We start from the raw sequence: 25,040 nt of genomic DNA, 5'->3' as shown, positions 1-25,040 counted from the left end.
TCTCTGCTATCATGCAAAAGCAAACAAATTCTGCTGTATAGCGCTGCAGTAATGCCTCTCCCAGCGGCATCCAGTACACATACGGTGACAGTGTAAAAAAAAAAAAGCTGAACGGTTTTTTGATTGCTCCATGGTTGCTGTGCTATGGCATCTGCCAGGGGAATCCAGGGAAAAAGGGTGCAAAATGATTGTCTGCTGTTGTTTTCCCGGAGGAAGGAATGAGTGACGACATTTACCCAGAGCCACCCGCGACAATGATTTTTGCCCCATCTGGCACTGGGATCTCAACCCAGAATTCCAAGGGGCGGGGGAGATTGCGGGAACTGAGATAGCTACGGAATAGCTACCCACAGTGCAACGGTCCGGAAATCGACGCTAGCCTCGGACCATGGACGCACACCACCGAATTAATGTGCTTAGTGTGGCCGCGTGCACTCGACTTTATACAATCTGTTTTACAAAACCGGTTTATGTAAAATCGGACTAATGCCGTAGTGTAGACGTACCCTTAGTTTTAACTGTGCAACTTTAATATTTCATTAAAATGGCTCCCCTCTCTTGATTTAATTAAGGGCTAAGAATGTCTTGAATTTCATTTAAAAAAATTAAAGTTAGCATTTAAGTAGTCCCAAGTGGATTTTGACATTCACCTTATTGAAGTGAATTGGGAAGGATGAGGTATTGTGTTTCATTAAGGTGAATGAGATAGGTAAGAGCAAGTTCAAATCTTTGCTGCTGTTTTGTTGAAGACAAGTTTTATGCAAAGCATTACTAAGATATTAAAAAACTAAAAACCACCACTGTAAACAAAATATCCATAAATATATATTTACATAAGCCACAACAACTTTGAAGGGAAATCTTTAAATGTATACATAAACACTTTCTTTCCCCCCTTCTATTTTAGTTAAATGTGTGCTGTAGCTAATCTCTTAAAACATCTGCACATGTGCATTTTAAAGACTACAAATAATGTCTTATTCATTGTGAAATAGGTAAATATATATTCTTACATTCTGAAGTAAGTTGGGTTTTTAATTTAAATTTTTATTATTATTTTCTAAGGAAAAGTTAATCAAAAGTCCACTTTACATAAACTAAATGAATCTAGTAAGGTCAATGTTAAACCCACAAAAATTCAGTGTTAAGGTTGAAAACTCTAGGTCATATCCTAAGCTGCTGTAAACTTGTGTAGCTTTAATCTATGGCATTAAACCAGTTCAAACCAGCTGAGGATCTGATCCTCAGTCTTTAAATCATCCTTTTATGCTTCACATCAGACAAGGTTCTCTGTTGGAATCCTAGAACAGTGGTAATTTCATGTATTGTGTGTTTGTTACAATAGGTAAGCAAAAAAAGATGAGTTAAATATGGAGTCTCATTCTTTCCTTTTGCTATCCTAATTTAAACTGATTCTGCAAAGCTCTCAAATGCAGAGTTACCATTGATTTCATAAGGAGATAAAAGTGCTTTTGTGGAATTGAGTAGGAACCACGGAGGACTGCAGGATTAGTTAGTTTGCATGTGTGACAGTATTGAAATCTATTAGGAGAGAGGTATGGAAAAATTAGCATTCTCCTTGGGTTGGGAAAAATTCCTTAGAGGTCCAGAGTAGGAAAATGAAATTTTAATTACTCCCTCCAGCAAATTTATGATTATCCCATTCAAAATGCAATATTTGGCATGTATGGATTAAGGTTTAAATTGGACCTATGTTGCTATTTTAATACAAATGTAGCATTTTATGTCTGAGAGGAATTAGCTCCCTTCCTGAGCATGCTGACTGTCACCTTTTCAACAGTTTCAGCTTCTGTCTACTGTCTGGCTCAGATTTGTTATCCTTTAGAACTGAAGCACTTGTGCTACTAAGATATGGTTAAATGTAAGTACCCTGGACCAGAGAGAGACTTTGTCTGGAACAAACAGATTTAATTAATTCTCTACATATCCATTTTATTTTTTAACTATTTTAAATGTTCACTTGGATACCTGTCTAATTATATTTAATTCTCCACAGGTACATTCTGTTAATGGGTCTTCAGGATCGAAATGAAAAGCTTTTCTATAAAGTGCTGACGTCTAACATTGAAAGGTTCATGCCTATTGTTTATACTCCCACTGTGGGTCTGGCTTGCCAACAATATGGTTTAGCATTTCGGAGGCCAAGGTATGTAAGTTCATACTTCAAATAAACGTAATTGTATCTTTTCTTTTTTTCCCCCCTCCTGGCAGCTTTCTGTAGGATTTTTTTTAAACATAGTTGAGTGTAACCCAAAACTGGAATAACGTAGATAATTCAAACTATACTAGACTAAAAATATAGTTAAGTTAAACTGTAATTTATATTGTATTGCAGAGAGAAACTGTTGTTTCAGTGTGTTAAAACATGGATGAATTTTATAATCTTACACAGCCTAATTGGGCTTTTCTACAGGCACAATTGCATTAGTTACATGTCAGCAAAAGGACGAATTGACTCTAATCCAAATTTAGTTTAGCAGTCTGAGGAGCATTGGCCTTAGAATATACGTGTGCATCCTCCACCCCCTATGTACATATAGACAGAGAAAAAAAATCAGGAATGAGTTCTAAATTCTTATAGCATTTTCTTTCTGGAATGAATTTTTATTTTTAACAATCTGAGAAGATGCAGCATATATAAAACTTTTTGGATAGGAAAGACATTGTCATATCAGGCAGCCCTTTAAATTGACTTCAATTTTTCTGCTGTTTTTTTTCTTTTCTTTTTTTTTTCAGTTTTCTTTTTAGGTTATCAAAATACTATCACTTGATATATCAGTATTTGAGGTCTGCTTGTCTCTTTCTGACGTTATAAACCAGCATTCGAGGAGGGCTTGAGCCACTTCATTAAAATGTTACTATTCAAAAAGATTTACTTTTTAACATTTCAACTTGGAGGGCCAAATTATCTGCTGGTGTAAATCAGTGTAACTCTACTGATGTCAGTGGAGCTATGCAAATTTATAAGAGTTGAAGATCTGGTCCCAGAACTTAAATTCTTTATAGGATAAAGTTCAGGCTCCTTTATTTTTACCTGCACTGACACTTGGCAGGAGGTGGAGGGAAGAGGAAAAAGGGAGAAGTAGGACGCAACTTTTGTGCTCCTGTCTTCCCACCAAACTCATAGAGTTAGTTCTCCAGGTCTGCTGAGGTTAAGCTGTTCCACAAGTGGTCCACATGCATCCATCCTTCCTTGCTGTGATCACACACATAGGCACTGCTGCACCCCCTGACTTGAAGTGGTTTCCTCCATATGTAGGGTTTACAATGTGGTTCAATGGATTTCAGTACTCCCACTATAGAGATTGTTCCAGCATCCCTGATCACAAGTGCTCTTGGCCGGAGTAATTTGAGTTGCTGTTCTGGGGCTGTGCCTAGAGTGAACAGAACTTAAAATTGTGCTTCAAAAAACTTGACGGTGTTCTGTGTCAAAGTGAAAGATGAGCTATTAATAGATCCAGCCTTTCTGATCAAAGCCTTGAAGACAACAATGTAAGCCAATTACTAGTGGTGAAAGAAGAAATCAGTTGGGCTCCATTTTTTTGCAGCAGGAGTCTTTTTGTGGCAAAGAGAGAGTTTATTTTTAGGTATGTGTGGCAGTAATCAAGCCTGGAGCTCATGAATGAAAGGATAATGTGGGGCAACCTCTCCCCGTCTCTGACCAGCATAAACTTGCCCACCCAGCTCCAGAGGTGAGTTGGAGCCAGTTCCTACCAGTTTGCAAGAACCAGTTCTTAAATTTAGAAGTCGGTGTAAAACCGGTTGTTAAAGGGGCAGGCGGGTGGGCAATCAACTCTGGTCTGCGGGCCACATCCAGCCCATGGGACCGTCCTGTCCGGCCTACCTGAGCTCCCAGCTGGGGAAGCTCCCCTGGCCCCTTTCCCTCTTCCCCGTCCCTTGCAGAGCCGCAGCGGTCCGTGCAGCACCCTTACATGCTGCCCTGAGCAGCATGGTAAGGGGGCCGGGCCGGGGCTGAGAGGAGGAGTTGGATAAGGGCCAAGGAGTGTTTGGAGGGGGCAGAGGTTCTAGGGGTGGTGGTCAGGGGATGGGGAATGGGGGGAATTGGTAGGGGGTAGGGCCCTGGGGGGCAGTTAGGGTGGGTGGGTCTCAGGAGGGGATGGTCAGGGGACAAGGAGCAGGACGGGGTTGATGGGTTGTGGGTTCTGAGGGGGACGGTCGGGAGCAGGATGTGGGTGGGGGTTGGATGGGGGGGGGCAGGCTGTTTGCAACCCTGATGTGCAGGGCCAGCTTTAGGAAGTGCAGGGCCCGATTTTGATGGGGCCTCAGCAGAGATGACTAAAAAAAAAAAAAAAACCACATAAAAACCATGTGGGGCTTGTACTCACCAGGTGGTGCTCCAGGTCTTCAGTGGCACTTTGGTGGCGGGTCCTTCACTCGCTCGGGTCCTTGGAGGCACTGAAGGACCCACCGCTGAAGTGCCGCCAAAGACCCACAGCGAGTGAAGGACCTGTGGCCTAAGTGCCACTGAAGACTCGATAGGGAACTGGTTGTTCAGATCTTGGCAGCTCATCATTGCCCAGCTCCATCCCAGAGTTTGAAGGGCCTGAAGCTCCATTCCTCAATCTGACATCACTCCACTCTTCAAGATACCAATTTAGGGTTGATGGGGAGAGGTGGAGAGAAAATATCATATGTTGTGAACTTTTGAAGTGCTGCCTGGGTAAATCTTTGGGAGCACATCACTGGGAAATATGGCCTGAGTTCTTCCATACTCCTAATCTTAAAATTAAATAGTATTTCTATATTAATCCAATACTAGTAATGCATGGCTGTATATGGAGTTATTCTTTAGAATCATTTGTTTCAGGTATATATGATCAGAAATGCTGAAATGCCATTGTCATCCTGCCAAATGGAAACTTTTCCAAGTCTCCACTATGCAGCTGTCTCTGGCATGTCTGGTAATGGTAATTCAATAGGATCATAAGGCATTGTGGATCTTCACACTGTAGCTTGTATCCAGCTTAATTCCTGTTTTCCCTATGTTTAATTTTAGAAAGGCACAACACATTAGCCAGTCATGAGTGATAAATAAAGGCCTTCTATCAAAGGAAGGACATAATGACAGCAATTAATATATCATGTAGTATTTATTGTGTTGGATGGTTAAGCATTAAAGAGATAGCTGTTGGAAGCATTGAGCTGAACACCATTTTGCTTTGAGACTTTGACTAGGCCAGTGACATTGCATTGTTGGCACAGTTTGGTGAAGTGCTGCAGCTGATGGCTCGTCTGGCTGGGTAAGATGCCACGCACATTGCTTTGGTTATCAAAAAGGACAAAGCTAAGTACTGGACGATGTTTGAACAATGTGGATGCTTCAGTGGCCTCTATGGAGATGTCGTGATATCAAGCCTTCTGTGAAGCTGCATATCTGCAGGACCATCGTTATACCAACTTTAACATATGTCCATGAAACACATTTGCTAGGGAAGGCTGAAGAGCAGTGGACTGACATTTTCAGTTCTCATTTCAGCTGCTCTATATTAAGTGCCAAGACAAGATCAGCAACGAGGACACTTGTAGCAGAACACAGCACCCACTGCCATCAGTCTGTTTTGGTTTAGGCAGCAGATATAAATTAAGATGGAAGATGAATTAATTATCAAGTGTGTTTCCCAATAAATTTCACTACTCAGGGAGCATGAGGTCACCAAATGCCTTGGTGGTGCACTAAGATTGAACATCCAGCCATGCTGTCTTAAGGACTAGCGAGAGATCGATCCATGTAGCACTTGATCTGCAAGGAACCCCCTCATTGAGATTTGCCATGATGATGATTTATTGATTTGAAGTAATTAATTGTCCTATAATTGTAGAGGTATTAATGGGCCGCTCTACCTTGAATGATCTCTTAGAATATGTGCTGATTACACTGCTCTACAGCCAAAATGCTTTTGAAATAAACGTAGTCAAACTTTACTAATTCTGGGTCACTGAGAACGAAAATGATGCTTAAAATTGTTGATTGGCTCTAGTCTAGCTGTTAGGCTCCAGACTACAGCAGTGGAATCTCCTGGCAGGTGATGTTAGGGTTTCCATGTTCCGTGACCGTCAAAAGGATCTTGTCCCATTCTTCTTCATAGAAGGTGATCTTGTAGCCTGCAACAACATCGATGGTGTGATGGCAGCCCTCAACATCGTTCACGATCCAGATGAGTGGAGACTGTTCATTGATTCATCGAAGACGAGTCTTAAAGCTGTTTTGCTGCATAATGGCAATGTTTTGCCATCAATTCCAGTTGGTCATGCAGTCCATATGAAGGAAACCTATGACAACATGAAACAACTTTTGAGGTGCATAAACTATGACCAACATCAGTGGCAGCTTTGTGGCGATTTGAAGGTTGTTGCTCTCTTGCTTGGTCTGCAGACTGGATACACAAAGTACTGCTGTTTTCTCTGCGAATGGGATAGTCGTGCAAGAGATTCCCACTACATCAAGAAAGATTGGCCACTCCGACAGTCATTGGAGCCTGGGAGGAAAAGTGTTCAGCATCCACCACTTGTTGAATCAAGGAAGATTTTGTTACCACCCTTACACATCAAGCTGGGTCTGATGAAGAACTTTGTCAAGGCCATTGACAAAACACAAGCAGCTTTCAAGTACCTCCGTGGAAAATTTCCAAGGTTAAGTGAAGCTAAGATAAAGGAAGGTGTCTTTGTTGGTCCTCAGATTCGTGAACTTCTTCGAGATGATGCATTTGACCATGCACTGCGTGGCAAGGAAAAGACGGCATGGAAAGCCTTCCAGTTAGTGGCAATAAATTTTCTCGGAAACAACAAGGCAGACAACTACAGGTTGTTGGTGGAAAACCTCCTCAAGGCATACAAAAGCCTTGGTTGCAACATGTCACTAAAGATACATTTTTTGCACTCTCATCTAGTTTTTTTTCCACCCAACTGCGGAGCAGTGAGCGACGAGCACGGCGAGCGATTTCACCAGGACATTGCAACAATGGAGAAACACTATCAGGGCAAATGGAGCCCATCAATGCTTGCAGACTATTGCTGGACAGTGACAAGAGATGCTCCATTTAATGAATACAAGAGACAAGCCAAGAAGCGCCGAGTAGACACTGAATAGGACTAAACTATGTACATAATAGTTTTTTGCCTTTTGTTTCATAATAAATTTTATTTATATAACCCTTTTGCTGATTTTTAAAGTGTTACATAAACAGGACAGGTGAAATATTATCATGTAAAGCAACCATAAACACATGAAAAGACCTAAGTTTACAATTTGATTAAAACTCTATCTACACAATATACATAGACATAAAATGTAAAAACTTAAATATCTTAGAAACAGTAGCCAATCAGTTGTTTTAATTGTCATATTTGAATTCAGCACATCAAAATACATAATAAATAGCACATTTTGTCTCTCTGAAGCAGACGACTTCTTAAAAATTATAGACCAGTGTTACTTATTGCTAAACAATTTGTTGCACCTTGCATTTAGATGTGATGTTTGGAGTACCTTTCTCTGACCTCAAGAAGAGCTCTGAGTGGCTCCAAAGCTTGTCTCTCTCACCAACAGAAGTTGGTCCCATAAAAGAAATTACCTCACCCACCTTGTCTTGCTAACATATTTGAGGACTGTTGTCAGGTCCCCACTCAGTTTTCTTTTCTCAAAACTAAACATGCCAAGTTTTTAAATCTTTCCTCATAGGTGAGGTTTTCTAAACCTTTTATCATTTTTGTTCATCTCATCTGGACTGTCTCTCATTTGTCCACATCTTTCCTAAAGTGTGGTGCCCAGTACTCTAGCTGAGACCTCACCAGAGTCGAGTAGATGGGATAATTACCTCTCATGGTCTTACTTAAAATTAATATACCCCAGAATTTGCATCATTTGCAAATTTTATAAGCATATCCTCCACTCTGTTATCCAGATCATTCATGAAAATATTGAATAGTGCCAGAGCCAAGAGTGAACCCTGTGGAACCTGACTAGATTACCCTCCCAGTTTGATAGTGAACCATTAATAACTACTGTTTGAGTACAGTTTTTAAACTGCATTTTTCTAGTTTGTTTTTGGGAGAACAAAGGAAACCTGTTTTCTTTGATACCCATACTGGCAGATGAATATTTCCTTGATCATAAGACATACATATTCTTCTGGCACACTGAAAGATAAACACTCTGTTAGGAGATGGCAGAGACAAATAACGTTCCAGCTTGCTTAACCATATTGTTTACCATACTATGATATCTGCAATACCGTAATGTCCAGGTACGTTAGAATAGTCAGTAGTTGTGATATTTCAGTTATGTTAGTGTGGCACCTGTAAATGTTTTTTTCAGTTGACCAAGCATGTCTGTATGTGTGTACATAGCAGTATTCTGCATAGAAATGTATATTTATAGTGCAATTACAGATACATGCACTTTTAAAAGTTTCAGCTTGTTTCACCTCCCTTTGAAGGACATCTTGATATGAATACATCCATTCATAATACTGTGGACAGGGCATCTATTATGTGATACTGTAATAAGTCAGTGGCTCACAGTTGGCTTGTAACTCAGAAGTTCAGCAGTGTAAACTGTATACTCAATAAACAAGGCACTCTCTCTCTCGACTCTGAGTGTGGCCTGTTATACAGAGTTCCTTCAGCCACTAACATTCAGTTTCTTGATTTGTCAATAAAGTAATGATTTAAAAAAAAACACCTTCTCTGGTTACAACCTACCCCAGTTCTCCATAAAAATCATGTGAACTCCCTCTGCCTCCCCCTATGAAACTAATCTTGTTTCATGAAACAGGGTCATCTCACAAAAGAAAATAACTATCTCCCTGCAGACGAAAGTCTTGCCAGATTTGAGTAGAGATTGTTAAACTAGAAAAGCATTCATAGGTACCTGTCAAACAAGGTATCCTTTTTACTTTACAGGACAAGTAGAAGTTTTTCAAATGGTCTTACCATTAATTTCTATCTCATGATAATAACTAAAGAAAATCACATTAAAACAAACAATACTGAGGCACGAATTAACTGCATTGCAGTATATATCATATAAGTATTATATTGCCTACTTTGTTTCTGATATCCCCAGTAGAGGACCATATATGGTTTGATGATTTGTCACAATGTAACTAAGACTAGGATATTTCAACCTTATTAGTAGCCTCAATTCATAATTCTTATGCATTGGTCCCTGTAATGGTCTCTCTGTCCTGTACCATCCCCTTGTAGTATGACCTGGTGTTTCCATGACTCTTTCTTGTGACTTTGGCGGTCTGGAATAGTAATAACTTGGCTCTCCAGCCAGGGCATATTATAGTTCCACCCTAAATAATGGCTGACAAAATAGAGTAAACATCACAACATCCTCTGTCCTTCATGGGCTCCTCTTCAACCTCACTTCTCTTCCAAAGCAGTAGCTTTTGGGGCTGCTCCATGGGCTCCCTCAGCAAAACTCAAAAAGCCCAGATAGAAATACAAATTTAACACATTCCGCTTGCACCAGGCTTAAACTTTTAGTCTATCTTAGATTTTCCCTAGTGGTTCACTCTCTGCAGAGCTCTGAACCACAAAGGCTGCCTCCCTGGATTCCTACCTCTGTTTAAGGCCCATCACAGGAGCTAACTCCAGTCCTATTGCTTTCCCATGGTTCTCTCTCTGTTTGGCTTCTGCCATGCACTTCCCACAGAGAGGGTACTCCATGCTATCTCTCGCCTAGATCTTGTCTCCTCAACTGCGCTAAACTCCTTCCTTTTAATTCCCCTCTGAGTTTGATAAACCCTCCAGGTGTGATCAGGTGGGGCTGGTAGAGTACTCAGGCTCTACCGAACCCCTTCTTTGTCATCACAGTCTCTTACTGTCTTCTGATCCACCCAAGTTAGAAGTAGGCATTTGCAATTGTTTTGCTAGGAGAAAAAAACAAGTTAGTAGTTGAGTGCTACATGAATGAAACAAACATAGCACAATGATGAGAAAAATAATTTGAAGATTATTGTAGAAAAAGCATTAAAAATTTACAGTAATAAAAATAAAGTTTAATTTGCAGAAAGGATAGAATGCAAAATAAGAGGTGATGTTTCTATTCCATCCAGTACAATGGGTCATACTGGTCACCTTATTACAGTAAAGTTGTTGTTGGTTAGTATGTAGGAGAACAAAAGTTACTACTTGTACAACTTCTGCATTGTAGTTTTAATATTAAATCAAGTCACTGATATGGTACCAAGTTTCAAGATTCTAATTTTCCACGAAACTTAGAGAGTTGTTTTGTTTTTTTTCATAAAGACATTTCTAGGAAACAATTTGATAATGTTTCTTTTTAATTTGTGAAAGGATTGATAAATTTCATAAAGATATATATATTTTTTACACTGGTGTGTACAAACCCATAAAACATATACAGAGAGAATAAGCAATATTATGGAGGCATCATATTAACTCTATACTTATGTATGCTTGGATTGAGATTTACATTTACATAAGATTAACTCATTAAATATAAGCAACACTGTATCCTCCCCAAATGTACAGCTCATTAAGGGTAGGATTATTTTTTGACTTTTTTTTTTTAAATTAGTCTGTTAAACATTTAAATTTTTTTTTTGGTAAATCCTATTTTCTTTAGAGCTCTCTCTAAAATGAATTCCTGATTTTTTTTTAAATTTGACAATTGACTTCTAAACTAAGGCATGGGCTACTGTTAAAATGTATTAATGTATGTGGGATTTTTTTTTACTTAATGTTAGATATAGCTATTCCTATCCATGTCATGTAAATATCTTGAATTTTTTTTAAACAAGGAAATTTACACACAAAAAACATCATTAATTTAGAATTAAAGGTTATGTCTCCATATGAATTTCAGTCTTTTGATGTGTACATTAAGGATGAAAACTGAAAGTATGAGTATGTTAGAGAGGTGTTATTTTGGTAGCATCATTGAATAGCGTGATGGTAAAGGGCTAATGCTTGGAGTTCAGGGTTGTGTTGGTGTGAATGTTCATTTAATGTACCATTCTTAGAGTGATAGTCCACATGTATTCCACTTTGGTACGTATTTAGCTGAGACTGAGACTTTTTGAACAGGAGTGCCCATTGGGGCTGCACACGTACTCTACATGCTCTTCTCATATGGAAGCCATTCCATTTTCTTGCTCATCTTTGTTGCACTTCTCTCATTCTTTTCCAGTTCTACTATTCCAGTTCCACTATATCCATTTTGAGATGGGGCGACTAGAACTGTACGCAGTGTTCGAGGTGTGGATGCACCAGGGATGTATATAGTGGCATTAGATGTTTTCTGTTTTATTTTCTATCCCTTTCCTAATATTTCCTAACATTCTGTTAGCCTTTTTGACCACTGCTTTGAATGGAATGGAAGTTTTCAGAGAATTATCCTTGATAGCTCCAAGATCTTTCTTGAGTGGGAACAGCTAATTTAGGACGCATCATTATATGTGTGTGGTTGAGATTTTTTTTCCCCCAATGTGCAAGTACAATTACTTTGTACTTACCCATATTGAATTTCATGTGCCATTTTGTTTCCCAATCACCCAGTTTTGTTAACTGTTTGCAATCAGCTTTGGACTTAACTATCTTGAATAATTCTGTATCATCTGTGAACTTTGCCACTTGATTGCTCACTCCCTTTTCCAGATCATTCATGAATATGTTGTCCCAGTACATATTGTTGGGAGACTCTGTTGTTTATCTCTCTCCATTGTGAAAACTGACCATTTATTCCTACCATTTGTTTCCTATCTTTTAACCAGTTACTGATCTATTACTGAAAATATCTAAGTAAGTCTAGGTTCTAGAATGCATTTTACGATTTTATTTTATATGTAATTTGTTTCCAAATCTTCTACATGCTATCACTTGAGTCTCTCTACTTTGTTAAACAAACTTTTACTTGTTTTCAGTATAAACATGGAGTGGTTATCTGAGGTTAAACTGCCAAGCTCGGGTATACTGCTTCTTTGGAAGCAGAAAATATGTGCATATTGGGAGTTTCCAGTGGAACAGGGGCTAGACACTCCAAGGAGATGCTCTGAGGTCTCAGGGGTGGGAGCTTAGACATAGTGGGTAGTGCTTGTGTTGCCTGTGGCAGGTGGAGTCGGGGAGCTGGCACAGACAAGGCTTCCTCACATGAAGGGCAGGTGCCAGTGAGGTGTCTCAAAGTGCTGGGTACCCTAGGAAGCATCACAAAAGCGTATCTGGCAGGATCTGTACCCCGTTTGCTGGTTAACCAAAGCTCATGCTCCAGGCACAGATATACCAGATCATATAACACTAAGAGATTCAAAAGTAAGAAGGTTGGAAACCAGTTAAGAAAAAGGTTATGCTTTTGTTATTTTTCATTTGTTTATTTTGGATAAGAGGAGAAGAACAAAGAATGGACAAAATGAGTAACCTAGAGACATATGCTAAACATACCAAACTGCATCTGGAAAAAACTGTGTGCTTACCATGGCTTGGAAACAACAGTAAAAAATGCAGAGAGAATAAGAGCTTTACTTATGGAATATGATAAGCATCAGGGAGAACTGACTGATCCATCAAAAGTACTTGAGGTCAAGGGGAGGGGCATTGCAGGCTTAGGAAACCAGCCTGGCACAGTTCCAGAGAGATATCCATGCAGTTAGAACTGACCAGAGTAGAGATCTAAAAGCTGGAAATAGAGATGAGAACCTGAGAAAAGGAGCTGGAAGCAAAGAGAGACCAGGAAAAGGGATGTTAGCAGACATGCAAAAGCTTAGAAGCAGAGGAATGAAAGCAGATAGCAGAAGCCCAAGAAAGGGAAACAGCAAGAGAATGTAGCAAGAGCTGTAGCTCACGAAAACTCATGTTGAAATAAATTTGTGAGTCTCTAAGGTGCCACAAGTACTCCTGTTCTTTTAGCAAGAGAATGGTGATCTGAGGTGAAACTGATAAGCTGGGGGGGTACTGCTTCTTTGGAAACAGTGAATCCTTGAATACTGGGAGTGTAACAGGGACTGGACACTCCAGAGAGACACTTAGAAGTCTTGGGGCTGGAATACGCCTGTCATTAACTGGTGGAGAGAGAGCAGGGTCTGTATAGACAAGAGGGGAGTTGCTTGTGTTGCCCATGGCTGGTGAAGTCAGAGAGCGGACTCACAGCAGGCACAGACAAGGCTTCTTCTCACTAAGAGCAGGTGGTAATGGGGTGTCTCACAACCTTGGATACCCCTGGGAAGTGTCAGACCTTGATCTCAGTTGAACCTTAAGCATTATGTAATACATATAATAAACTCTAATGAATTTGGCATGCGGGAGGAAATCTGGGTTAAATAGAAAATTTATTCAGAACCTGTATTTTTGCAAACTATAGAAGGTATAAGTAAATATATGGTATAAATTTACTGAGGAAGGCTAACAGAATATAAATGACCACTTACACTTTATTCTGAAGAGGAATATAATAAGTAGTCAAGATTATAGTAAATAATCAGGTTGTATTGTAGTAAGCCAAGAAAAGATAAGCATGAGGGTCTGGTTGTGCTGTAGATCATATTTCACATTCATTTGTATTGAAATGGCTACAAGGTTGTGTTTTTATTATGGCAAATTCAGCTTTAATAACATGAAAAAATACATATATTTTGAGCTTGAGTCTGTGCAGCAACGCACACAAGTAGTTTCCCTGCTCTCAAGTGAGGCCTTTATACACACAAATGGCCTGCAGTGGGACTCTGGTGAGCAGGGGTCTGCTTATCCAGAAGAGTTTTCAGAATTGGGGTCATATTTAACACAGAGTTTAAGTGCATTGTCAAACCCTGAGATGGGCGGGTAGATAGCCTTAGAGGATAGGTCAACCTTTCTTAATTAATTCTATCTATGCTATTGATGATGTTTTCACTAATTAGGGTTTTAAGTAGCATCTAATTGACAACAAATAGTAACTCATGAAGCAGTCTTTGTGCAATATAGAATGGAAATGATCACCTGACCATAAGAAATATTTAATCTTAAGGAAACCATCTGGAAAGTAACTGTGGAGCATTGGTTTGAAAGATGACATTTGTTTGTAAAATTTTGAGTTAAGGGTTCTAACTTTATTATTATGGTTACTCTGAAGATTTAACATGAAAGCAAACAGAGTACGCGTTCATTCAGCTTTATGTCCCAGTAGTGGTTACTAGTTGATGCTGCTGGTACCCATAAAAGATTCTGAAACATACTATTTTGCTATAAGGATAATCTAGAATCTGTTGTGGATACTGGTGGCATGAACTAGTAACCACTACTGGGACATAAAGCTGAATAAATGTGAATAAATGTCAGCATCTGAAAAGTAACTGAGGACCATGGGTTTGAAAGCTACGTCCAGGTATTTCAAAATAAGATATGAATACAGTTCAGAAGTCTGTACTAGGAGTGTAATGGAGTTATGATTTTAGTTGCAATGATCATCATAGCCTCTTTCAGAAGCATTATCTCAGAATTTGAATTGGGAAAATATTTTTGGTGATTTTTTTTTTACTGTCTTAAAAGAAAGCCCTGACATCAAAAATAGCTTATTTGAACAAAAGCATGCCTATTACACATGACTACTTCTTAGCAGCCAGCAGAAGTTATTTTTGCTATAAATGAATTTAAAAAACCCTAATAAAATAACAGTTCATTCTGCTGCTTTATTCATCCAGCAAGTATAAAAGTGGTAAGGTTCAATGGAAATTCCCATTAAGAATCCAAAAATAACTTTACTGCATTGTGTGTGGAACACCTAGGTGTTTCGGATTTATGTGTCAGCTCAACATGTGGAGGATAGAGAAAAACTGTCAAATATTGTTATAGTTAAGACTTTAGAAACTGTTTAAATGTTAGGTAACAGTTTGTGTGTTTCTATCTCTAAAAGGAAAAGCAATTTAAAAAAGAATCTCAAAATCAAATCCTGGTAGGTATTAAACAGTGTCACATTCCTGTTCATCAAATTACTTCTGAAATTCCTCACTGTTGGAGTGTGCCATCACATTGACTGGGAAACATTTAAAAAAAAAAAGAGACAGTTAGTTGAGGTCACATGTCTTGAAGCATGTCCCGAATCTCATTTAAAAAGGAAGGTATGTCAGCCTTACGTTTCTGTTCCTTTTTCTTCTGCATGTTTTATATAGAACCAAATCTTCCATAATTTCAAGAAGTTACTTGTTATCAGAAGATTTTACCTAAAAAGTTACCTTTTCATGTGAACTAATAGGCCTTGGTCCTGGCCTTTTCCTCATATCTTCCTTGCAGGGAAAACATTCCTTCCCAACTTGGATGTCAAGCATTCTCTCAACTTCTGTATTAACAAAGACCCACAGGTCTGATGGAGAGTCCATTTCAAAACTGATAGTTTAATGTATTGTGAACTTGTCTATTTCAGATCTTAATGTTTGTTTTCCTAGTGCTATGGCAGCATACCAAACGTGTTTTGTTAAAGTTTCTGGGCTTGATTTTTTGAAAATATCCATTTTGGGGACATACATACTTACTTTGTTTATTTCAGATTCAAAGTACCTTAGTATGGATAAAGGTGCCTAGGTACAGAAATTTGGAATTTGGTCCCTTAATTCTAATATTTGCAAGGAAGCAATCTACATTTAGCTTCTGAGGAGAAGTCAGATTTTTACATTGTAAGATAGTGTTGCAAGTCTGCTTTCATTAACATATTCATTGCTCGCTAAAAAGAGGAGAGTTGAATTCAAGATGGCTTCCCAAGAAAACTGTATCGGACCAGAAAGCAGTGATTATGTTGCGTTAACAGAATTAATAGAATCTTGAAGTTGAAGGCAGACATTGCAGTTCATCTGCCTGCCAATACAAGATTGTTCCCTTCAGTGTGTGTCTGTGTACGCATATGTGCACGCAAGGGTGCAGATACACTTCTTGGGTGAGTGTAGCCAGCTGTAATAGGCCTTTCATCACATTGCTTTGGAGACTATTCAACACCCTAATAAGATTTGCATGATTTTTTTTTAGCATAAATTTTCCATTTCTTAATTTGTTGGATGTCTTCCTGATACACATCCCTTCAGAGACTGAAGTCTTGTCTACATGAACTCTTAGTTCACGGCAAGCTGGAGTGTGAATTGACCCCACACTTGCCTTCTGCAAACTAACTTGTCTGCTTGGACCCTGCTGAGAGGCATTAACTCTTAAACTAAGTGTTTGTATAGACCAGCTCTGAGGATAGTTGGTCTGATTATCAAAGGACCAGACATTTTTTAAGTTGTCTCAGTTGGATCATCAAGGCCAAGAAAGTCTTTTTTGATCCCTTGTGGCCTTCCATGAACTCTTGTTTTAACATACAAATAAGCATTATTTTTCTCATTAAAGACCAGACTCTTTAAGTTTTGGGTCCATTTGACTCTTCCCACTTTGAATAGCCTCTTCATCTCTTTGAAAAGGATTGAATCATATAGTATTTTCAGTTATGAGTGACTGTCTATTTTTAGGAATAACAGATTTTTTTTCTTATAGCAAAAATATGATATTTTATTATTTGTATCTGCTTCTTCATTGAGGCACCTCGGCATCTATTTCATGCCTAAACCCAGTGCAATCCTCAAACTGGGCAAAGGAAGGTTTCCCTTGCTTAGCTTTCCTATGGGGCCAAATCCTGTAGGTGCACACCTGGCTCCATACAAAATAGCTGGAGGAGACGGTGCCTCTCTTATAACATTTAGCCCAGTAGTAAGGGAATTTGATATGGGAGACTCCAGTTCAATTCCCACTTCTGTGTGACGAAAATGGATTTGAACAGGGGTCCCCTGTCTTTTAGGTGAGTGACTTAACCATTAGACTATGGAATGTTCTGATGTAGGTTTCTCTGAATCGCCCTTGTTGAAGCCATTCTGCTTTGTATTAAATAATTATTAATTGGGCCAGAGAGAGTGAGAGTGACTCTATACTGGCTCAAATTCAAGGTTTGTCCTGTCTCTGACAGTGATTAATACCAGATAGTTTAGAGGAAGGTGTAAGAAATCTGCAGTAGGAAGATGTGGGGTAATCTGCTCCATGCAAGTTTTATCCTGATCTCTAATAGTTAGAAATTGGCATAAGCCCATCAGCACAAGGTTTAACATAAATTCCAAAATTTGTTAATATTTGTTAATAATATTTGTTGTTAATGACGACTCTGGATATTTTTAATGTTCATTTAAATATTCAGCCCTCTCTGAATTTTGTTAAATTCTTGGTTTCAGCGACTTCCTGCAGCAACAAGCTGCTCAGTTTGTTCACATATGTGAAAAAATATTTCCTTTTCTTGGTTTTGAATTTTACACTTTTAAATGTTGTTGAATCTTTCCTTGTCCTTGTGTTATAGGAAAGGTAGAGTGGAAGTTCCTAATCTACCTCCTTTATGCCATTCATTATTTTTTTTAATATAAGAGGTTTTCCAGGCCTTTGATCATTTCCATTGCTCTTTTCTGAACCCCTTTAGTTCTGAAATATCCTTTTTGCGATGCAGTGATCAGTGCTGTGTACAGTATTCCAAATGAAGCCATACCATTGATTTATGTTAAATCATTATAATCTTATCCCATTCCTTCTGCATCCTAATATATGGTTAGCTATTTTGACCAATATATCTAAAGTATTTTCTTATTTCTTTGGGAGCATGCTTGCCTTAATGCTACACCAGCTTTTCTCTGATGCATATTTGCTCTATTCAGCAACACCCATACCTCTTGGTTACATACTCAATAACCTTTCCTCCCAGCTAGTAAAATTCCTTTGTCAGTTTTTTAGCACTCTCTGGTAAGGTTTTATTTCTACATTTCTTAAAGGTATAATGATCTCTCTCTCTCTCTCTCTCTCTCTCACCTATAAAATGTCATTCTTCTCTTTTTTTAATATCCAATCAATCTCATTAGAAATATACCCAAAAGAGTTTGTGTTTGAATCAGTTAACAACTGTGCTACTGCAATCACTGAAGTATTCTGCCATCTTCATGTACTATTATGTTTGGAGAATGCATAAACAAACTACATGGGGTAAGAAATAAAGTACTATCATGGCTTAAAAATGAAGGGAACTGCAAAGCTCTATAGTAGAACTTATATTCTTTAATGATAGGGGGAGCTGATAATGAACTATAGATTTAGGTCCTATACTCTCCATTATAAATGATTCTAGTAAACTTTTTTTAGAAGCGGGCTGTTGAAATTTGTCAGAGACAAAGCTCTGAGGCTAATGATGTGTCTTTCATTTGTCCTAGGAAATTGCATTCAGGCTTGGCTGAGTTACCTTTTTAAAATTACTTTTTCCCTTCTCTCACTTTCATTACTCAAGAAAATTTTGGCAGCATGCAGAAATAATTGAACATGAACAACCTAAAGAGCCCAGCCTTCAGCCTTCCAAAGCAGCAACAGTGTCGCATGCTGTACTGGGAACACCTGGGAGCTCCTGGAACTGCTGTAATAGCAGAGGGAGAAAGCTGGGCTGGATTCTCCCACCTGGACCACTATCCCCCTGACATATGGCTCTACTGTCCCATCATCTCTCCTTACAGTCGTTGCCTGCTGACAGTTAATATCCTGTAGCTCCAGTGGTAGAAGTGTGTGCCTCTGCGCTGAAAATACACGGTTTGAATCCTGATGATGGTACATGATTGGGGCCTTATGGGTTGTTACAGTTATACTTAATTTTGTTTTTACCTCTTTCTTTTAAAACAAAATATAGGAAATTACATAAAAAGAATCCTATATTAAAAGATATTCTTTAAATTGCAAAGACAAGAACTCAAAAATTAGGAAATGCTGGATTTAACATTGCCTGTGTAACCTTAATTCCGTACTTCATGTACATGCATCATGACAGTTTTATTCCATGCACTGGATGGACGCACAAGTTTGCATGAGCAACCATTAATCTGGCATTTTGTAATTTTTTGAGGGCTTGACTTTGGCAATCTAAATAACTTTTATTTAACCTACCCTAATTGTGTGCAGTATATTAATAGTTGATCTGAAAAAGATAAATAGAGAGGTGGCAAAATTTGCAGATGACATAGTTATTTAGTTTAATCGTAACTAAAAATACTGAGGAACTAAAGAGGGACTTAAGAAAGCTTAAATGAATTGGGAACATTATGGTAAATGAAAATCGTTGTTGAAAAATACAAGGCTCTACACATAGTCTGAACTACTGAGCATATTAATGGCTTCTAAAATCACTATAGCCACTGGAGGAAAAAACTTGTGAACAGCTTAGTGAAAAACTCTGCTGAATGTGAAGCAATGGTCAAAAAAGCAAACCTGATACCAGGATATATAAATAAGTCTGTGAGTCTGTCATGTACGTCACAGAAATCACGGATTCTGACTTTCCATGACCTCCGTGACTTCTGCAGTGGCTGGGCCAGCAGCAGCAGCAATTTGGGTGTGTGGAAGGGGGCTAGGGGCAGGGGGTGTTGGGGTCTCTTACCTGAGGGTGGGGGGCTCCCACTGGCATGGCCTGCAGCTCCTAGGCAGTGGAGGGGGTCGAGGGCTGCCTGCGCCCTCAGGACCCACCCTTGCAACTCCCATTGACTGTGGTTCTTGACCAGTGGGAGCTGCGGCAGGTGGCGCTTGTGCCCCTCCACTGTCTAGGAGCTGCAGGGATGCTGAGCCAGGTAGGAAGCCCTTGCCAACCCTCCCACCCCCGCAGCACAGGTAGGGATCCTGGGCCACCTCCCCCAGCATCCATGGTGACCCTGGATCCTTCCCTCCCTCCCACCCACAGCCCCCCCCATCCAAGTTTTAGTCGCAGGTATTTTTAGTAAAAGTCACGGACAGGTCACGGGCTTAAATACCTGTGACTAAAATGTAGACTTATGTATAAATAACAGTATAGAAAATAAGACTGAAAATAGTATCATGTCATTATATAATTTTGTCATGTTCTCACATGAAACAACATGTTCAATTCTAGTCACCCTATCTCAAAAAGGTTTAAAGCAGAAATGGAAGGACTGCAGAGGTGGGTGCATGAAATATTGGGAGACATGGAACTTCTGAATGAAAAGAAAACTATTTTGTTTAGAGTAGTTATACTCTAACTTATTTAAGTTCTCAAACTTATTTAATCTTGCTCCACTTCTTTGGGCTGGTCTACACTACAGGATAAAATCGATTTTAGATACGCAATTTCAGCTAAGTGAATAACGTAGCTGAAGTCGAATGTCTAAAATCGATTTACTCACCCGTCTTCACCGCGCGGGATCGATGTCCGCGGCTCGCCATGTCGATTCCGGAACTCCGTTGGGGTTGGTGGAGTTCCGGAATCAATATAAGCATGCTCAGGGATCGATATATCCCGTCTAGATTAGACGCGATATATCAATCCCAGAGCAATCAATTTTAACGCGCCGATACGGCGCGTAGTCTAGACGTGGCCTTTGTGTCTGTGGTAGTTTAGCTCCCCACCACCACCTTTGGGCACTTGGCCAGCAGCCACAACCCTCTGCTCAGCTCTGAAAGCAGAGTGGAGAGCAGCAGTTGCTGGTCAGGCATCCAGCTCCGAAGGCAACTGTTACTTCTCCGCTGCTGCTGGTGGCGGTGCCTCCTTCAGAGCTAGGCACCCAGCCAGCAGCTGCCACTCTCCAGCCACCCAGCTCTGAATGTGCACAATAAGTTCCCGCCCCCAAAGCTTTTCATGCCCCCCCCATACATTCTGCACCACTTAGGAGGGTCACTCCCTGAGCTTGAGAGCATCTGGTTTAGAGGTGTAAATAATGTAAGAGAATGAGAAGGTAAATAGGGCACTCCAGTGTATCTTTTCTAATAATGCAAGAAGGAGAGAACCTCCAATGAAATGGAATGGAATCAGATTTAAACTAAATAAAAATAAATACTTAAGTTGCATAATTATCATGTTGGTACTCATTGCCTCAAAATTTTGTAGAGACCAGGAGTTTAGTAGGATTAATAAAGAGTGTCATTTTTATGGAATGAGAATATTGATAGTTATGTTTAGAAGAGACTGAGCAAGAAATTGGAGGTACAAGCCAACAGTGAATTGATGGATGTTAGGATGGACGTTTGCCTATGACCAGTTTATTCTGTGACTGTCCAATATGAGATTTCTTGCATCTTTCTCTATAGGATCTGATACTGACAGACACACTAGTCCTGATATGATTCTATGATTTCATCTTGACAGAAAGAGAGATCTTTTATTGTCATGAAATTTCTGAGGGAGTTTCCTGTTCATTTTCTCACACTGAAAGCTCTAGTTTTGATGACTCTTTGTTCTCTGATATATGTAAAATAAATTGAAGGCTCTGTCTTGCAGGGACCCCTACTTTTTTTTTTTTATCAAGGGACGAAGGCTAATTCTCTCTCTTATCTTATCACTTGAAATAGGAATTCTGTTCAGATCCTAAGAATACAGAGGAAAAGAAACCATTGTATTGACTTTGAGAGGCCCCTGAACGTTTACCTCAAGTATACCTTAGAGCAGGGGTTGGCAACCTTTCAAAAGTGCTGTTCCAAGTCTTAATTTATTCACTCTAATTTAAGGTTTCGCGTGCTAGTAATACATTTTAATGTTTTTAGAAGGTGTCTCTCTCTCAATAAGTGTATATTATATAACTAAACTATTGTTGTATGTAAAGTAAATAAGCTTTTTAAAATGTTTAAGAAGCTTCATTTAAAACTAAATTAAAATGCAGATCTTATCAGTTTAGTGTGATCCAGACCCTTACTTTTCCTTGCTGAGTTTTCCAATGTCTGGCACATAGTTGGATACTTTAAACTCCACATAGGCTTCTGAGTGATCAGTTGTTAACCAGCTTCGAGAGGGACAGAGGACAGATTTCATGTGTGAAAATAGCTGTTCACACAAGTATGTGGATCCAAATGCTGAAAGCATTGCAAACGCAGTTTTCTTAAACAGTTAAATTTCACTGGCAGGTAGTTCCAGCAGGTCAGAATAGAGTCCCCTGATCTCTCCCAGTAGCTTCAAGTGCACTCCTCAACCTCTAAACTTTGGTGCCCACAATTCTTAGCTTTTTAACTGAATGAGCTTGCATTTCAAAATCTTCAACACCCATCCACTGAAATACAGACAAATCCAAGTCGCTTTCGTTGCAGTTTTCAGGTTTAATTAGAAAAGAAAGCATTGGGCCAAATTGCTGGAAATCTTGAAATCCGTCAGAAAATTCTGATTCCAGTTCTTGCATGTACATTCCAGTCTCATCAACGACAGTGCAATGTGTCGATAGCTCTCATGTTTTGTAAGTAGCAGAAAGTCGAAGTTTGAATATCCCGAGGAAAAAACTGCTCGTTTTACAACAAATGCTTCCCAGACTTCATAAAGCTTCAGAACCGTTTGCCACACACGCCGCAGACAGAGGTTGAGTTTGTTTTAGGTGAGTGGTGATGTCAGTTAGAAGCATGAGCTTACACAGCCGTTTGTCATCATCCAGTTCAGGGTAGTTTTGTCCTATTTCTGACAAAAAGGCCTGAATTGCATCAAAACAGTTTACAAAGAGCACCAAAACCTTGCCACAACTTAGCCACCGGATGTTGCTGTGAAGTGGAATGTCATTATAAGAACTGTCCATCTCTTCCAGCAGTGCTTGAAACTGTCTGAGTCAAAGCAGATCGAGCAACAAGGAAATTCATAATTCACACCACTGTATTCATCACATTATTAAGCTCTGAATTAGAAATTTTAGCACACAGGTTTTCTTGATGGATGATGTAGTGAAATTTAACTGTCGGATGGCCAATTTGATCAAGTAACTTTACAAATCCCTTCTGTTTTCTGACCATGGCAGGAGCACCGTCTGTTGTCACACAAAATATTTTTCTGATGCCAACTCCTTATTCTTCAAAATGGTTTACAAAACTTTCCACAATATCTTCCCCCTTTATTGTGCCATGCAGGAGTTTTAGGCAACAAAGTTCTTCTTGGATTTCATTGGAAGCACACTGCTGTGTCTTTTAATGCAGTTGTCTGCTTTTCATTAATGTTTTCTGCCATTTTGCTTATGCGTGTCTCAGCGGTTCTGGCAGAGACAGGCAGTTATTCTAGATATGATCGTATCTTTATTTGGAAAATCATTGAACAAAACTTCCGAACTGCTGAGAAAAACTTCTTTTATATATTCCCCATCTATAAACAGTTTTCTATTTTTTTTGCAATGCACTGTGCAATCTTGTAACTTCCTTCTGTAGCTTGATTTTTACTTACCCTTAAGCATTTAAAAGCACTGCTTTGCTTCTCGTGTCCTGCTACTGCCTTTTTGATTGATTCAGTCTTGTCTCCTTCATCAAGAAAGGTTTTCTCATGCTTTGTTTCAAAATGTCATCGAACACCTGATATGCGACAAACAACACTTTCACAACAGAGAGCACAAACAGCACAGTCCTTCTTTTGAATAAATCCAAATGTGTCTGTCCAAGAAGCAGGACTGGCTCCAGGTTTTCTGCTGTCCCAAGTGGCAAAAAACAAAAAAGCCGCGGCAGTGCGATTGTGCCACTCCACTCTTCGGTGGCAATTCGGCAGCAGGTCCTTCATTCAGACAGGGACTGAATTGCCGTTGAATTGCCACCGAAGACCCGGATGTGCCACCCTAGTAGTGGCTGGAGTGCCACCCTCTGATATTGGCCGCTCCGAGCACCTGATTCCTTAGTTGGTTCCTGGAGCCAGCCCTGCCAAGAAGGCTGAAATGAATGGACATTTAACTTTGCTTTCTTAGGAGCTGACATTTTGTCAAATGTACCCCTCAACTCACAGTGGGGGGGAAAAATGGTGATGGGCACGCACAACGTCAAACAGTGCGCTGTTCCATGAGGCCTTATATAAGCAGCAAATCAGGACTTAAAAATATCCCAATGGTGCTGGAACAATTTCTGAGGTAGAAGTGCTGAGCTGCACCCCCACTTGCCCTGTTGGCACCCCTCACTGCCCCAGGCTGGGGCCAGTGGGCCACAGCTGGGGGAGCCTGCAGAGTGCTGCAGCAGCCGAGGTCAGGAGCAGAACCCTGGGCTGGCATCCCAGGGCAGCGGCGGGTTGAGTGGGGCTGGCGGCTGGAACCCCAGACTGGCAGCAGAGTGCAACTGAAAATCAGTGCATGTGCTGCTTTTGGCACACATGTCATAGGTTGCTGACCCCTGCCTTAGAATTAAGGAAATCTCACTACTTATTTCACAGAATCATAGACTGTCAGGGTTGGAAGGGACCTTGGGAACTAGTCCAATCCTCTGCTCAAAGCAGGACCAATCCCCAGACAGATCTTTACCCCAGTTCCCTAAATGGCCCCCTCAAGAATTGAACTCACAACCCTGGTTTAGCAGGCCAGTGCTCAAACCACTGAGCTATCCTTCCCCCCTTGTTCCATTTAGGGCTCCATCTAAACAAATAGTTTCCGTTTGGCTGATATAAAGCATTAGTATAGCCTACAGAGCCAGAAGAAGACCATCTCCATTTAGAATTGAAGCTTACCCCACTAAGACAATATTTCATTCCAAAAGACAGATGTGTTGCCTCATACCTTTGTTCAACTTTACAGATTGAATATATCCATATCTACACAGATTCAGGTAAAAAGGGTTGTTTTTTTTTCCTACCAGTCTTAGGCAATAGTATCTGCCTTTAGGGACTTTTTATCCCAAGCTATATACACACTGAGTCACACATATGCAGCCCAGGTGTGTTTGCTCCTGAAAATGCAGACATTTGTTTACTTTGAACCATTCTGCTCATAGGAAGAATCATGATTCTTATCTGAGTCAAAAAGTATTTATAACACACAGGTTTCAGTATTTGTTGGGGTAGGAATTTAAAGTTGTCTTTTTATTATATAGTAGTAGGCTTGGAAGGAAAGTAAGATCTAGTTTATCACTGGTGTGTGACTGAGTTCTCAGTGTGATATGGCTGTGGTTACAGCAAATGAAATCCTAGTATGTATCAGGTGAGTAGAAATAGGGAAGTATTGATGCCATTGTACATGGCACAGGTAAGTAGAACGGTTGGAAATCAGAAATTGCCGATTTGCTCAAGTGAAATGTATTGCCAAATCTACTGCAGA

General features: G+C 39.7%; 1 protein-coding gene across 2 annotated transcripts in view; it reads left to right on the top strand.

The window, feature by feature from the left end:
• The window catches only part of ME1 (malic enzyme 1), a 366,579-nt gene that overhangs the window by 96,128 nt on the left and 245,411 nt on the right, over positions 1-25,040 (top strand). For both annotated transcript variants that reach the window (XM_032806059.2, XM_032806060.2), the window contains exon 3: positions 2,018-2,167. In XM_032806059.2, the coding sequence (XP_032661950.1) occupies positions 2,018-2,167 (150 nt within the window). The remainder of the gene's footprint in view (positions 1-2,017; positions 2,168-25,040) is intronic.

Source organism: Chelonoidis abingdonii, chromosome 3, assembly GCF_003597395.2.
Source record: "Chelonoidis abingdonii isolate Lonesome George chromosome 3, CheloAbing_2.0, whole genome shotgun sequence".
Taxonomy (NCBI): Eukaryota; Metazoa; Chordata; order Testudines; family Testudinidae; genus Chelonoidis; species Chelonoidis abingdonii.
This window is presented reverse-complemented; position numbering and strand designations above follow the sequence as displayed.